This window comes from Molossus molossus, unplaced genomic scaffold (assembly GCF_014108415.1).
Source record: "Molossus molossus isolate mMolMol1 unplaced genomic scaffold, mMolMol1.p scaffold_m16_p_13, whole genome shotgun sequence".
Lineage (NCBI taxonomy): Eukaryota > Metazoa > Chordata > Mammalia > Chiroptera > Molossidae > Molossus > Molossus molossus.
Genome location: NW_023425348.1, coordinates 3696591 through 3713216, shown reverse-complemented (window position 1 = coordinate 3713216; position 16626 = coordinate 3696591). Strand labels below are relative to the sequence as shown.

General features: G+C 41.8%; 1 protein-coding gene across 1 annotated transcript in view; it reads right to left on the bottom strand.

Moving 5' to 3' along the window:
* Positions 1–16626, bottom strand: part of PDGFD (platelet derived growth factor D) — a 279190-nt gene that overhangs the window by 65808 nt on the left and 196756 nt on the right. The window contains exon 3 of the mRNA XM_036260183.1: positions 12955–13135. Coding sequence (XP_036116076.1) covers positions 12955–13135 — 181 coding nt within the window. The remainder of the gene's footprint in view (positions 1–12954; positions 13136–16626) is intronic.

Below are 16626 nucleotides of genomic sequence, written 5' to 3'. Positions count from 1 at the left end.
ATATGTTGATAACAACAGCAGTCCGAGTGCCTGATGAAGGGACAGAGTGTGTGGTTGAGGCGTGAAAGACAAGCAGAATCCTGGACATGAACGTGTCTTTCCCAGATAGAGAAGGGCTTCGATTCTTCATTCTTTTTATCTATAAATTAATTGCCAGAGATTAGAGGTGGACAACCATGAGGTGGTTGGGCTATCAGGGAATAATGCTGTTTCCCCGGGGGGAAAACAAGTATAGGGAGAAGGAAGAGTGGATGCTAGGACATTAGGTTGGGATCAGAGCACAGACGGCTCTCGGTACCAGAGTGAGTTGTTGGATATGGCTCCACAGGAAACTGGAAGTCATTCACAAGTCTTCAGTCGGAAGATGATTTATCACAGTTCTAATTTGGCCAGCAACCAAGTGAAGAACAGACTGAAGGTAGAGGAAGATGGGGGTTAGGGAGACCAATCAGGAAGTGATTAGCAGGGCCCAGCCAAACAGCAATGACTACTTGCTTATTTATTCCTGTATCTCTATTTTTCAGAGGTGACTCCTTTTTACTCTCTCTCTCTCTCTATTTATTTTTGCCTATCAGGTTTTGATTTTCAGTGGCAAAAAATGGAAGTCACTTTGTAGCTCAATTTTCTCACAGGGGACAGAAGCAATGTTGAACAGAGGTCAGCCTTAATCTGTCACATTCACACTGATAAAGGGAATATTTAGGACAGTTATTATTTGCAAGGCTAGATGAGTCCTGTCTTTATGATTGATTTCTAATTATATCTTTCACCTGAGAGAAGAGACTGGAATTTCTCCCAGTTTCCAGGGATTTTCGACTTCCCACTCAGAATAGCCGATTCTTAGAGAGAGACGGAGCAAGTCAGCCAGCTGTCCTTAGAACCACAGGTGGGCTGGATTAAAGGACTTCTCCAGGCGACCAGTGGAACAACAAAAGCATAAAAATCACTACAGGGACTTCAGGTCAAAATGGTGGGTAGGTAAACGCAGTATTGCTTCCTCCCACAACCACATCAAAATTACAACTAACCTACAGAACAACTATCATTCAGAACCACCTAAAATCAAGCTGAATGGAAGTGCTACAACTATGAAATTAAGAAAGGAGCCCCATTGAGACTGGTAGGAGGGGCGGAGGTGGATGGGCTGGTCCCACACCCATGTGTGGTGGATAAAAATCAGGAGGGACACCTCAGCTGGGCAGGTCCTCCCTGAGGACTGAGGGGTCCCCGTCCCACATCAGGTGCCCAGCTCAGGGTCCCAGTGCCAGGAAGAGAATCCCCATCACTTCTGACTGTAAAACCAGAGGGAACTGAGGCTGAGGGAGGCTGTAGCTTCTGGAGTCCCAGGCACTTCCTCTTAAAGAGCCCACACACAGACTTACTCAGACCCGCACCCTCTAGGCTCCAGCATCAGGGAGGCAGCCTGAAAGGCACCAGAGACACATGGGGAGGAACTGAGTGGTTTGGCATCAGGGCAAGAGCTAGAGAGACAGCTTTCTCCTGGACAGATGTGCTGGTGGAGGCCATTGTTCCTTTGGTGAGTCCTTCCCTGGGGCAGCAGACGGGCATTATATCTGGGACTCAAGCAACCTGGCTCACACTATTTGCCCCACCCTGGGGTCCCCCCACCCCCAACTTTTTGGCTCTCCCAAGCTATTTCCAGTGGCTTTACCATAGAATTGGCCTGTCTTGGGTCCTGCTTGAGATTTCCTAATTTATCTCAAATAAGCAGCATCTGGTCTTAGTGAGCCCCATACCTCTCACTAAGTAGCCCCAAGCTTGGCACTAGAAGCAGCCAGCCTTGGTTCATAGCTTGACTTTGCCTGGGCACCTCCAAGCCAAGCACTGGAAGTAGCCAGCTGCAGATCACTTTGTAGCTTATGCCAGGTGGCCCCAGGTAGAATACAGGCAGTGGCTGACCTTGCCCCAGAGCCAGCACACCCAGTGGACAGCTTCAGACCATATTGAAACACCACCACCTAACCACCTCCACAAGTGACACACTCAAGGAGTGGATTCAGTGAGTACCAGAGCCCTGCTGAAGTAAGTCTTGCTCTGTGTTGTGGGCCCCTGCACAGCTGATCCTCCAAAGCGATCGGTGGGCACAGCAAGTCCTTGCAGCTGATCAGCCTGAGTAAATCCCTCCCACTGACATGCCAACAGCAATTAAGACTCAATTATAACAGAAGGGTGTACAGTCCATACAAGGGGTTCACCTCAGGGGCCTAGCTGGGGTGACCAAGGAGACTGTGCCACTGGACCCTACAGGACACCTACTACAATTGGCCACCCTATGAAGCCTAGGAGACATGGCAACTTTACCTAATGCATAGAGAAAAACACACGAGGCAGCCAAAATGAGGAGACAAAGAAACATGTCCCAAAGGCAAGAACAGAACAAAAACAGGAAAAGAACTAAACAAAAAGGAGATAAGCAATCAATCAGGCCCTGGCCAGTTTTCTAAGTGGTTAGAGCATCAGCCTGCAGGCCAGAGAGTCCTGGGTTCAGTTCCCGCTAAGGGCACGTACCTCGGTTGCAGTTTGTCCCTGGCCCTGGTTGGGGTCGTGTGGGTAGCAACCACTCGATATGTCTCTCTCACACTGATGTTTGTCTCTCTCTCTTTCACTCTCTCTCTTTCACCCTCTCTCCCTCCTGCTCTATCTGAAGATAAAGGCAAAAAAAAAAAATTGTCCTCGGGTAAGGATAATAATAATAATAATAATAAAAAGCAATCAATCAGATGCAAAGTTCAAAACACTGGTTATAAGGATGCTCAAGGAACTTAGTGAGACCTTCAAGGAACTTAGTGGGAACTCCAAGGAACTTAGTGAGAACACCAACTACATAAAAAAAGACCAGTCAGAAATGAAGGATGCACTGACTGAAACAAAAAATAATTCACAGAGAATCAATAGTAAAGTAGGGGAAGCCAAGAAGCAAACCATAGATTTAGAATAGAAGGAAACAAAAAACACCGAATCAGAAAAAGGAATAAAAAGAAAAAAATGAGGATGGTGTAAGCAGTCTTTGGGACACCTTCAAGCATACCAACATTTGCATCATGGAGTGCTAGAAGGAAAAGAGAGAGATCAAGACATTGAAAACCTACTTGAAAAAATAATGACAGAAAACTTCCCTAACCTAGGGGAGGAAATAGACATACAAGTCCAGGAAGCACAGAGAGTCCCAAACAAGATGAACCTAAAGAAGTCCACACCAAGACACCTTATCATCAAAATGAAAAAGGTTAAAGACAAAGAGAGAATCTTAAAAGCAGCAAGAGAAAAGCAGTTAGTTACCTAGAAGGGAGCTCCCAAAAGACTGTTAGCCGATTTCTCAAAAGAAATTTTGCGGGTCAGCAAGGAGTGGCAAGAGATATTCAAAGTGATGAAAAGCAGTGATCTACAACCAAGATAACTCCTGCAAAGCTGTCATTTAGAATTGATGGCCATATAAAGAGTTTCCCAGACAAGAAAAAGCTAAAGGAGTTCATTACCACCAAACCAGTATCACATGAAATGTTGACAGGTTTTCTTGAAGAAGAACAACAAAAGTACGAACAATAAAATGGCAATAAATACATATCTATCAACAATTGAATCTACAAACAAAATGAGCAAGCAGAACAGAAACATACTCATAGATACAGAGAACTTTTTGTTGGTTGCCAGATGGGAGGAGGTTGGGGGGATGGGTGAAAAAAGGTGAAGCAATTAAGAAGTACAAATTTGTTGTTAGATTGGTGAACCTCAAAGAAAGGGGGGAGGGGGTGGGAAGAGATAAACCAAAGGACTTACATACATACATATATGCATAACCAATGGACACCGACAGTAGTGTGGGGAATGCAGGAGGGGGGTAGGAGCGGGGAGAAGGGGATTAATGGGGGGAAAAGGGGTGGCCTCTGTAATACTTTCAACAATAAAGATAAGTTTAAATAGAAAAAAATAAGTATGGGCTTGGGTGCTATGGGCACAGGAATCTTTTTTTGCTCATCTATAGTAGGAAACCCTTCCCTCCATATCTCTGCCTCAGCTCATAGATACGGATACATCAACATTTTCGGTCTCTTTCATCATAAATTTCTTCCCTTCATCATTTCTTCCATCCTCCCTTCCTTCTTCTATCCCCATCCCATGTCCACATTTCTCTCCAGCTGCCTGCTTCTGACTCCAGCCACTGGGAAGGGTGTTGACTCCTTCACATCCCAGGTCCCTCGGCTGAGCGCAGCAAGGTTTGGGGCAGGCTTTCCTCACTGACTCTGCTGACTGCTTGTGATTATTTGTGACCAGACCTGTGATCTTTTAAGCAGTGAGAGGGGTGTGCAAGTGTACCCCAAGTCTGTTTTATAGACCCCAGACCCCTCAAAATAATCCTTGGGTCTGAAATTACATCACTGTGGTAGTACACCCCACTGGGCTTTGGGTCCCAGCCAAGTTCTCTGTCTACTCTAGTTTTACAAGAGAGTCCTGAGCTTTGGCATTTCTTGAAACCCCCCCCCCCTTTTTTTTTCATTTATCTTCAGATAGAGTGGGAGGAAGATAGGGAGGAAGAGAGAGAGAGAAAAACATCAATGTGAGAGAGAAAAACATCGAGTGATTGCCACCCACATGACCCCAGCTGAGGTTCATAGTTTTTAAAGAAAGAAAGAGTCATATCTTTATTATGCAAACCATTAATGGTCAAATGGCATTTTTACATCTTCATTTTTTTTTCATTTTCTTGATCTACAAAAATATTAATTTATCAAAGAGCACAGTTATAGAAAGTTATATTTATACAGAGAGGCACAGTCTCTTAAAATCATGATATCTTTCTGGTTTTCCAGGATAAAAGTTGACTTGCAGCATGTCTGTGTAAGCCAATGCTTGAGAAACGAGGACACTGGGCTGGCCAAGTGTCAACCAACAGCATCCCTCTCGAAGTGCACATGTGTTTACTTTGCACATGGAAAGTCATCTGCTCATGCGATCGGCACATGGGGTTTACAAGGAAAATTAATTGCATAGTAAAGTATTATTTTAAACACATGCTTGTGTTGGAAAGGATTAGTCAGCATGAAGAAAACATTCCAAAATCAAACAACACGCAGAGACAATATGTGTGGGGTTTACAGCAGCCTCTAAGAGGACTCATAGGACATCATAAATGAGATCCCTGATGTTTTATGCAACATTTTAGATATATTATTTTTTCTTTGAGGCTGATCCACAGCTTTTGTATCTCACGGATAACATGTAAATATGATCTCTGTGACCATAGGCAAACTCATAACTTCTCTGTGTTCACTTTTTAAATTGTGAAGTCACCTAACCTGTGTCTATTGCTTCACTTGTAAAATAAGGTTGGCCTAGACACTAGATTTCTAAGACACAGAAGCTCTAAATTCTATATATTTTATAAACCAGTATACATATAATGCATAATACAGCAGCAGCAGCAGATTATTTTTGATATGCCAGGCACTGCATTAAACATTTCACACACATGGTCTCATACATTGAATCTTTACAAAATCCAAAGGAGTCAATGTTATATTTTTTATAATTTTTGTTTTATAATATATTTATTGTCATCCTCATCACCATAATTAGGACTGTGCCTAGAAAATTATAAGTTCTGCCCTGGCCGGTTTGGCTCAGCGGTTAGAGCGTCGGCCTGCGGTCCTGAGAGACCCGGGTTCGGTTCCCGCTAAGGGCACGTACCTTGGTTGCAGTTTGTCCCCGGCCCTGGTCGGTTGTGTGGGTGGCAGCCACTCGATGTGTTCCTTTCACGTCGATGTTTCTCTCTCTCTCTCTCTGTTCTTCTCTCTCCCTCCCACTCTACCTGAACAAAAAATGGAAAAATGTCCTCGGGTGAGGATAAAAAAAAAAAAAAAGAAAATTATAAGTTCTGTGATGGCAGGAACCTTGGCTGTTTTGTTCACTATATCCAGTAATTATCATAGTGCACGGAACATAATATAGGTGCTTAATAAGAAGTCTATTGAATGATGCACTGAAACAAATGCATAACTAGCAACAATGCCCTGAATTAGACAGGGCCAAGTAGTATTATCATAGGATTTCATTTCACCTCACTCTTTTTTTTTTTGGTGGTATGTGCCCCTAGCGGGGACCGAACCTGGGACTCTCTGGTCTGCAGACCGATGCTCAACTGCTGAGCAAAACTGGCCAGGGCTCACCTTACTTTTTTGTCTCTTTCTTCTCCCTTAATCCTTTTTTTTTTACCCACCTCCTCTTCTTCTGTCATTACCCCCACCTCTTCTTGCAAGAGCCCACTTTGTCTTTATTCGGCTTACCCACTATCATTTGCTTCCAGACCTAGCCATACCGTTTATCAAATTATTCTTTGCTCCAGGACTACATTAGTTTCCTCTTACCTATCTCCCAAACTCTATTAAAGCTCTTGTTATGTATTCAGGTTTTAGGAAATTAATCTGATTAAAATAAGTGACTCATGAAAACTTTCCAACAAGACTCCTAGTCCATCAAGTGGTCTCTGTAATTGGTGAAATTTTAGAACTTTGGTAAAAGTTTAGATAAGACCACTTACCTCCCCTTTCCTATAAAATGCTGCAGCGATGAGACTGTCCCTCAGAACGCATGCCTCAACCATCACCTTATGAGGCTCTAGGCTTGCAGACTTGGCTGCCCAGCGCAACAACATTGACATAGGGATGTCTGGGCAGACCTTGGCCTCTCTTGCTCTGCTCTCCTCCTGTCTGACCCTGACCATGTTCCTGGTTTTTTTTTTGGTTTTTGTTTGTTTTGGTTTTGTTGTTGTTTTTTGACACAGACTTCATTTGCTATCTTTCTGATACTTTCTTAGTATCTGGCCTTACCTGACTCTCTGCTTTAGCTACAGTCGGCCCTCGTTTATCGCGGTCAGTCAGTTCCAGACTCTACCATGATAAATGAATTTCCACGAAGTAGGATTCTCTGTTTATACAGTCGTCCCTCGCCACTTGGCGCTTCCACTTTCGCGGCGCAAAGGTCAAAGTGGCGAGGGGCGACTGGTCGGTCTCAGTGCTGGAACTCTTGAGACACCTAAAAGAGGGGTGGGCGGAGAGGAGGAAAAGAGCTCTCCGCTCTCTCTCAGCCGAGAGTCGTTAGGTAGTGTTCTGCTTCACTCTCATGTTTGCTTTCTTCCAGCAGCCCAAGTCCTAAGACATCAAAAGAGTCATTACTTTCAAAGGAAAGGGCTCTCTTTTCTATTTCAGGGTCTTGGCATTTGCTGCTCTTCTGCTTCAAGCACTCTTCTGTCATCGCTTCTCATGGGTGCCTCCTCCCCTCCTTCCGGTCCCCGCTAGAACGCCACCTGCGTGGGTCTCCTTCACTCGGCCGGACTGAGCCCTTCCCAGTCCTTCTCCATCACCCTACTCTCTCTAAGCTTCTTTCTAGCTTTTACTGAACTTTAGATTATTTGTTTGTATATAAGTCCTCACCACCTACTTCCTTACGTTTATCGTGTGTCCTCCCACTGCTGTGCGAGACCCTGAGCACAGACACTCTGTGGTCGTGGCTGGTCTGCCTCACTGCGGGCACTTCAACAACAATATTGCAGATCACATAGCTCCCAACCGCCAGCGGGTATTTTCAAAAGGAAGACATGAGGTAAACAGATTTTGCCGTGCGGATCCCCACCCTCACCTTGACTGTCCTTTGCTCTGTCTCAGTCCTGCCTGAAGTGGCGGCAACACCGGTGGGTGCTCCGAACAAGTGCCTGTTTTTACCTGGGTAGGCAGTTAAGTGGAACCCTCACACACTCACAGAGAAAGGCAGTGGGGTCCTCCTTCACTCCCTAGCTGGATTCAGTGTAGGACAATGAGGGTGACTTGCCTACCATGATTTTGTTGGTGGTGATTTTGTTTCACCAACTGCTAAGTTTTAGGGAAATACAATTAGAATTTGCAAAGGCCATGGCCAGATAGCTCAGTTAGTTAGAGTGTCATCCAGATACACCAAGGTTGCGGGTTCAATCCCTGGTAAGGGCACATACAAGAAGCAACCAATGAATGCATGAATAAGCAAACAACAAATCCACGTGTCATTGTTTTTTTCCCTCTTTTTCTCTTCCTTCCTCTTTCTCTCTAAAATCAATTTAAAAAATCTACAAAAGTTGTTATAATTGAGATATGATCTTATTTAACTCCTTGGTTCTAATCTTCCTTTCTCTTTCCTGTTTTTCCATCTTTCTTAGTTTATATAGTTACTTATAATGCAAAACCATGATGCATGTAGAATTTTAATCTCAGTGGAAATCTAACTGCACCACTTGAAGTTAATTCAAACTGCAGAGATAGACAATCAAGTAGCTGGCCTAATACAACTTTTGTTATTTTAGCAAGTTTTTATAATGGGTATTAGCTTATTTCAATTTATAAAATAAACTAGCATGTTAATAAAGCAAGAAAGTTTTTGAATAACTTTAAAATTGTTTTTTATTTTTGAATTTTGAAAATGCACCTTCTATGAAGCACACACAAATGTTGTGTGTTTGTTACAGTTACAATAACCTGTGTCTCCCTTGGGCGAGGGAGTGAATCATAGTCAGAGGAGCCTGTACCTGCACACAGGTGCGCACTGACAACCGCCACTCAACAGGCTGGGCAAGTTCACCTGCTGCCTGCTATGTTGATGATGACAGCAAGGACAATGATAGTAATAAGAGCAGCAAGTACTAGAGTAATTAATAACTAGTCCAGGTAGAGTACCTTACAAAAGTTATCTAAGTTAGTCCTCACATCTGCTTAATTCTAGGCAATATTATCACCATTTCATAGATGAAAAAACTGAGCCCTTAGCCAGTAAACAGCAGAGCTGAAATTCATACTCATGCTGCTCATTTTCTGCATACCATCCCTTGGAGCCTTGTAATTGGACACCTTTCCAATAACCTACTTAATGGCCTTCAAAAAATATCCATCTAGCCCAGGCTGGTTTGACTCAATTGTTAGAACATTGACCCTTGGACCGAAGGGTCACAGGTTTGATTCCCGGTCAAGGCATGTACCTGGGTTGCAGGCTCCATCCCTGGCCCCAGTGGGGGTCATGCAGGAAGCAAACAATCAATGTGCCTCTCTCACATTGATGTTTCTCATTCTCTCTCTCTCTCTCTCCCTCCTTTGCACTCTCTGTAAAAATCAATAGAAAAAATATCCTCAGGTGAGGCTTAACAAAACAAACATACAAAAATATCTATTTATTCATAACCCAACAAGCCAGACTTGAGGTGGGAAAGCCTAATGTACTTACACAATCACATCTTGCTAACACGTGTTTGATAATATTATCCATTCTGCTTAATTGTGCTCTCTGAAAGGATCTAGTCTCCTCAATGGAATACATTAGAAAAGAAGGCTGAGCAGGTGAGCAAGAAAATGAAATTAGGCAATCCTTATTATATATCATATATTCTTAGGAAAGAGTCAATTCAACACACACACTATCTAGCCATAGATGTATAAGACACTCTATAAAGTATACACAGGAATAAGATAGTGTCCTACCTGCCAACAAGTCATTACCATTTATCTGGAACAAACAGATATGTACACAATTATTGATGATAAAGTAGGATCATTATCACTAACATTTATTGAGCAGTTTGGTTATATCCTAGTTGCTATTCTAAGTATTTATGATTATTTTAAAATCTCACACCAACTCCAATTATTATCCCCATTTTAGAGTTGTAAAAGCAAAGGAGGGTAAGAGACTTGTTCAATATCACACTAGTAGTAACCAGGAAAACTTATTCAATGCAGAACGAGCTTTACAGCACTGTTCTGGTCTCTGTGGCGGCCTTGGCCGAAGAGAGACTGTGACAGGGGCTGTAAGAAGGTAGAGATTGAATTCCGAGCACATGAAACAAAATTGTAATATAAGAATCCTTCTCAGCCAAAAATAAGTGATCTTGATGTTATCTGTTTATCTCATACACTTTGATAGACTGAGAAATTGACTAAAAATGGACCCCAAACTGGAATTGGTATTCCAAAAACATTGTACGCATGAACCATGTAGACTAGCTCATGAAAGAGGCTCCTGTGGTCTGTACACCTGTAACTTACAGTGTCAGGGGAAGTCCTTATACACCTGGAGAGTCACTGAGCAAGGATGAGGAGAGAATTTCCATGGGAGGTAATCTTGACCCATCCAAATAGCCACTTGCCATTTTCCAAAGAGCAACTGACTTCTCAAAGTATATTCTAAGGTTCAAATTTACCTGGAACCTACCATTCCTTAAAGTTGGAGTTGCAAAGCTGGAGAGGTTTTGTGGGCCTGTGTTTTACAAAATATTATTTATATACTTAAAGAAAGCTTGCCATTTTTAATCCCTCTCTACCTGTTACTTTACACCTGGCCCATTTTGAATTTTAAACCCAGACTCTATACATTTGAGTTAATAAACTCTACTTTAATGTCTGTCCAAGTAAAATTTAAACATGAATAAAATGATCTTTCCAACACATTGGTCAATCCATACTTGACCTTCTATCTCTGTGGAGCAAGACTCAAATAGAAGAGTTGTATTAAAAAAAATCACAGAGATCTGGAGTCGACCCACTGCTGAAAGTGAAGCTCATTCTACCTCTTGGAATTCAGCCATCGAAGCACTTTGACCCTAATTGATCATATTCCGTGCCAGAATCCGATTGGGAGTGGAAAGAGAGCCTAGAGCTATTCTCAATGAATGAAGACCAAGTGGCCAGTGGAGAAATACACAAAAAAAGTTATAACTATCATCATTTCTGAAAACACGATCGAATGTACTGGTGGAGGAGAATGAGTGCATGGAGTGAGGCCACACAGTTTCCATTCGAAGCACAGAGACTGCACATCGTGTCACCTACCACGGCTAGGGGGTGAGCGATGAGTCTCCACCATAGTGCAGAACCTCTCAGACAGGAGTACCCAGTCTTCCCGAGATTCACACCTGTACTGCCTTTTCTATAAAAAGACATATTTTTGCTTTAAAGGCATTGTATTTGAGTTAGGGTGTTTCTAACTGACTTTGGGCCATTCAACTCTGTCACAACCAAAGCTTCACAATAAAAGTATATACACTCACACTAACAGCACTTGAAAAAAGGGGAAGACAGGTCCTTCATTAAGCCTATCCATCACCATTCCAACACGGCCCAGCCTGTTTTTTCCATGAACAATTGAGAACACATGCATCACTGAACACATTAAAAGGCAAAGAAATGTAGAAAGCAAAGGCTCACACTTCAATCTTAATGACCAGCATTGCATGAGTTTGTAATAATGTAAATTCTTGATGGATTATTTTCAAATTAAAACTGGAACCAATGTCGCCACGTGCTATTTCCTTCATTTACAATGCTCTGATGTAGAATTCATTTAGTATTTAATGACTCTCAATAATGCAAAACAAAAAAATCCATTAGTTTACAAAAAGCAAGGTTTGTTTCTATTCTAAATTTAACTCATAAGAGGAAAAAAAGACATAAATTCATTCCATTTATAGTGCTGTGGTCTATTTTGGCACCCACAGTTTGAAAAGGGACAGAAACAAACAGAATGAGAGTGAAAATATGTTGCTGAGAGAACAAAAGACAATACTCTATGCACAGTTAAAGGATTCAGGAATATTTAAGATAATACATAGGCAAAACTGTTCCAATGTCTCCCTGGGCTTGATTGTAGCACCCAGTACTTCTGTCTTGATACTCATCATTCTCAGTTGTTACCCCTTCTTATTAAAATTTTTTTTTTTCCTTTATTGATTTTAGAAAGAGAGGAAGTGAGAGGGAGAGAAAGAGAGAAACATCAATGAGAGAAAACATCGATTGGCCGCCTTCAGCATGCCCCTCACTGGGCATGTGTCCTGACTGGGAATTGAACTGGTGACCTCTTGGTGCATGGGTCAATGCTCAACCACTGAACTACACCAGCCAGACAGTTACACCTTTTTAAAAATCCTCACTAGAGGACATGCTTATTGATTTTAGAGGGAGAGGAAGAGAGAGAGAGAGAGAGAAAAACATCAATTGGTTGCCTCCTACAAGGGCCCCAAATGGGGGATAGAACCACAATCCTTAGATGTACAGGATTATGCTCCAATCAACTGAGCCACACTGGCCAGGGCTGTTACCCCTTTTTAATTGTCATATTTATTAAACTATAAGCTCCAGGAGAAGGTCAAGAACCTGTCTTCCCTGCTTACCTTTGTATCTACTACACCTATGAAAGTGTCTAACAACAAGCAGGAACTTTACATAGTTTTATGAATGACTGATAGACTAAAGAACTGACTGTGATTGAGTGTGGCCCAACATGTAGAATTAACTACTATGTCAATTTTGGTTCAAGAAGAGGGTAGACCTTTTCTAACAGTCAGAACCATTTAAAACTGGAAACGGCTGCTGGGGTATTGTAGTAGAGGAGATATCACAAATAAGCACGGGTGTAGTAAAGAACCAAACCCGGGGGCCCTAAATTACACCATACAATCTTTAAGGAGCTCGCTAACTCTGAGGCTCTGTGATTATAACGTAGACCCTTCCCAAATTTGGGAGGTAATTTGAACTAAAATCAAGATCCTTTTCTGTGATCAGAAATACACAGATAACTTTCAAATAAAAGAGATTCAACTCTCACTTACCTTCTATTTGGCTATACATTTATCTGCTTCAGTTGAATCAAAGGTAATATGGTATCTGCATTACTATAAACTTTTACTTTTTCTATTTCCTGTGTTTTCTTTCAAACTGCCTGGGCCCAAGGGTTGACTTAATAGATTCAAAATGGCATTCCTTACTAAAAAAAGCTTTAACATTCTGGCCATAAGTAGGAACAAAGTATACCAAAGGGAATTAATAAAGTCCCTTCACCCTCACACCACTGTATTTAATCATAGAAATAATCTCTATACTTCATGAAACCAGTGTCTTTGTTTAATCACAGCAGGGGTAATCCACTTACCACAAAAGAATAATGGATCTTGAATCCAGGCTTAGCCACAAAGTAGTCATCAGACTTAAATGTTATTTTGATTTGGTTTGTTCTTGATGTTATTCTTGGAGGAACTTCCTTGTGTCCACACCATCGTCCTCTGATAATGGTACTGGTTTCTGATATATCTTCAACTTCCACAAAATCATACCTAGTATCAATTTAACAAAAATAAACACATTTTGATTAATGTAGACCTTGAGATTCATACTTTCACTGAGAAGTTAAAACCAACATATGTGATTTTTATGATCTACCAGATGAAATAAAAATTATAACCTATAGACATTTTATTTTTTTTATTATTTTTAATATGTTTTTATTGATTTTTTAGAGACAGAAAAAGGGAGAGAAAGATAGAAACATCAATGTGAGAGAGAAACATTGATTGACTGCCTCCTGTATGCCCCCAACTGCGGATGGAGCCACAACCTGGGCATGTGCCCTAACCAGGAATTGAACTGGGACCTCTCAATCCATGGGGTGACACTCATTCTACTGAGCCACACCTGTTTGGCACCTACAGACATTTTAAAAACAAGGCTAGCTTTTGGATTAGGTTTTCCAAATTCAAACTTCCACAATTTATTCTGAGAGAACCTTTATACACATTTAGCCATGACTGTTCTCAAATCATTAATAATCAAAACAGGCTACTTTCTGAGCATCTGGCTTATAAAGTTTTCCCGGAAAAACTAATAACTATACTCTATCATCATATTTGCAAAGATGCAGCTCTAATTATATGTCCAAATATTTACTATATTTAGTTTTTAAAACAAATTCCCATTAATTTACCACATTCAGTACTTTATTTAAAAAGGAAATGATCTGTATCTGTAGAGCACATAGAATCAGCACTTTCATTACACAAAATAAATCACTAACTTCTCTTTTTGGAAACTTTCTCTTGAAAGGATAATATCATAAAACATAACTTGTATCATAATGGAAAGCATATGACTTGGGTAGGGATGTGTGATAACCAACACTATAAATATCTGGGCTAGTTAAACCAGGGTGTGAATAAGCTTAAGACCATAGGTTCCCCTTTGGCACTGGTCAGAGAAACAAGAATGCCAGGATTGAAAAAGGCAGGAGAGACCTCTTTAGATATTCCATGTAACCATCTGATCCTTGAAGTCCCTCCATCCCACCCCCCTTTCCTTTACTCTACCTCTGCCCACCTGACTTCTCAATGCAAATAATCTACATTCACAGTGAACAGTAGCAAGTGAGGCAGATGAGTAAGAAGCTAGGAAAATTCTTTGACAGGTGGAAATACACATTCCAGACCATGCTTGGGCACACCCTCCTCAGTCCAGGTCCCTCTCTGGTGATATTCTTTGCAGGTGAAACTGACCAGAGAAAGACCCTAATCCATTTATAAGTTCATTTTGATACACTGCCATATTAAAGGATATACCTGGAAAGCTAATGAATAGTCTATTGAGATCCTCCTCTGAAACCTCCCTTAAAATCCCCACCTTTAGCCCTGGCTAGTTTGGCTCAGTGGTTAGAGCATCAGCCTGTGGTCCAGAGAGACCCCGGTTTGGTTCCCACTAAAGGCATGTACCTCAGTTGCAGTTTGTCCCCAGCCCTGGTTGGGTTGTGCGGGTGGCAGCCACTCGATGTGTCCCTTTCACATTGATGTCTCTCTCTCTCTTCCTCTTTCTCCCTCCCACTCTATCTGAACAAAAGAAAAAAAAAAATGTCCTCAGGTGAGGATAAAAAAACAAACAAAAAAATTCCCACCTTTAGAAAAGAGATAAAAGCCCTTAAGACAAAGGACACAATGCACGTTTTCCCTGGAACAAACCCTTGCCCCACCCCCAGTTTCCTTCCTGGGGCAGCTTTCCTTCTCCTAAGTTCTGTGGGTTCCCAGGAGACTTGCAACCAGGGAGCAGTGGGCAGTGGCAGCTTGTCCTGGGCTTACCCTCTGAACCTGTCTCCAAGGGCCCTCCGTTTGGCTCTGTAATTTGTTTCCTGAGTCCATGCAGCCCAGCTGGCTCACTTCTCCCTCTGTGACTTTCTTCCTTGAGGGCCAAGGCAGCAACGCCTAGACTTGACTCTTCCTCATTTCCAAAGGACCAAGGTTGCTCCACCCAGGCTCACTCCTGTTGCTGTGGTTTTGCCTCTTCTATCTTAAGTCCTTCCTTTGTTTCACTGTCCCCAGCTTTAATAAACCTACTCTCAGAATCACCTGGGCTCTTGTCATGAAATCTTTCCTGCGTGAAGTCAAGAACACACACATTCCAGACCGTGCCAGGGCAGACCCACCTCGGTCCTGGTCCCTTTCCAGTGACAGCAGCAGTCTCTCAAACATTTTATATTTTTCTGTCACAACTGCCAAAAGGAGTTGGCATAAAAAACATCACATCTAAATATGAGGAAAATCCAATATGGCTTTACTGGTCTTACCCGTGTACCTCAGACCTCTTTTGAGTTGGGCAGGGTAGTCTAAGGAGAAGGCGAACATGATAATATGGTGATCACATTTTGTTGGCAGTGATTTGAGGTTCTTATGTCCTTTGCCTCAGTTTCCTTACGAGCAGAATAAGAAGGTTTAAACAATGTTACCAGCTGGTTATCTCTTGGGCACTGTGTAAACTATGTACTTATAAAGTTTATATGGCGCTTGGAGGGTGAAAAGCACTAACAAAGAATCATTACCCAAGCCATAAAATAATACAGTGTAATCATCAAGGAGGCTTTGTACCAGATGGTAGAAAATCAATCGCGCTACATTTTTATATAATATGTGTAAATCATGTTTACTGCACAAAGCAAGAGTACACTTGAAACTTTGTTAATAATGCAATTGGTCATTTTTGTTTCATTTTGAAAACACATCATCACTGTAATGTTTACTCTGATGTCAAGAGTTTCCCTGGGAGAGTTCTGAGGCCACTCTCTGACCCTGCCTTTCCCTTCTTCCTTCTTCCCTTTCCACCTCTTACTCCTCTGCATTTTGAGAGGCAACTAGATCTGATGTAGGGCCAAAAAAACAAACTATCTTAAGTTCCTCTTCTGTTTTTAAGGCCTGGATGCCAAAGGAGCTCACTGACTACCAGAATCAAAGCCCTGCTCAGTAGTGGAAGACTGGCTTACCTTCCATTTCATCACCTTTAACAACCTTTTAATCGTGTTGTTGTTTTTTCTTTGTTCTCTCTCTCTCTCTCTCTCTCTCTCTCTCTCTCTCTCTCTCTCTCTCTCTCTCCAGCACAGAAAATTTAGTTCTCTCTTTCAAGGTTGAAAAGACACAAGATTTGCTCTAGTTCATTCTCTTTGTAAATACTGACTGGCTCTTCCTGCATGTATTTGAATCTGTTTTCGAGCATTTGTTACCCTCTATGGTCCTAGGAAATAATAGTCACTGCTATTATTCCTGAAAAAACAAAAACAAAAACCAGCAACATAATAAAACCTGTCAGCATAATAAACATGCAACAAAGGACAGCCAAATTTGAGGCACTCTCTTTATTATTCAAAGGAAAATAAACCTGCTGAAGGAGTTAGCAGCTCAGGAGTTCATTGGCAATGCAGAACAGTGTGTGCAGTTAGGCACAGAGAGGACAAAATCCTCCCTAGTCTTCTACGTGCTAATTAAGTGAATAAGATGCTGTGAGCAGACAATTCAAA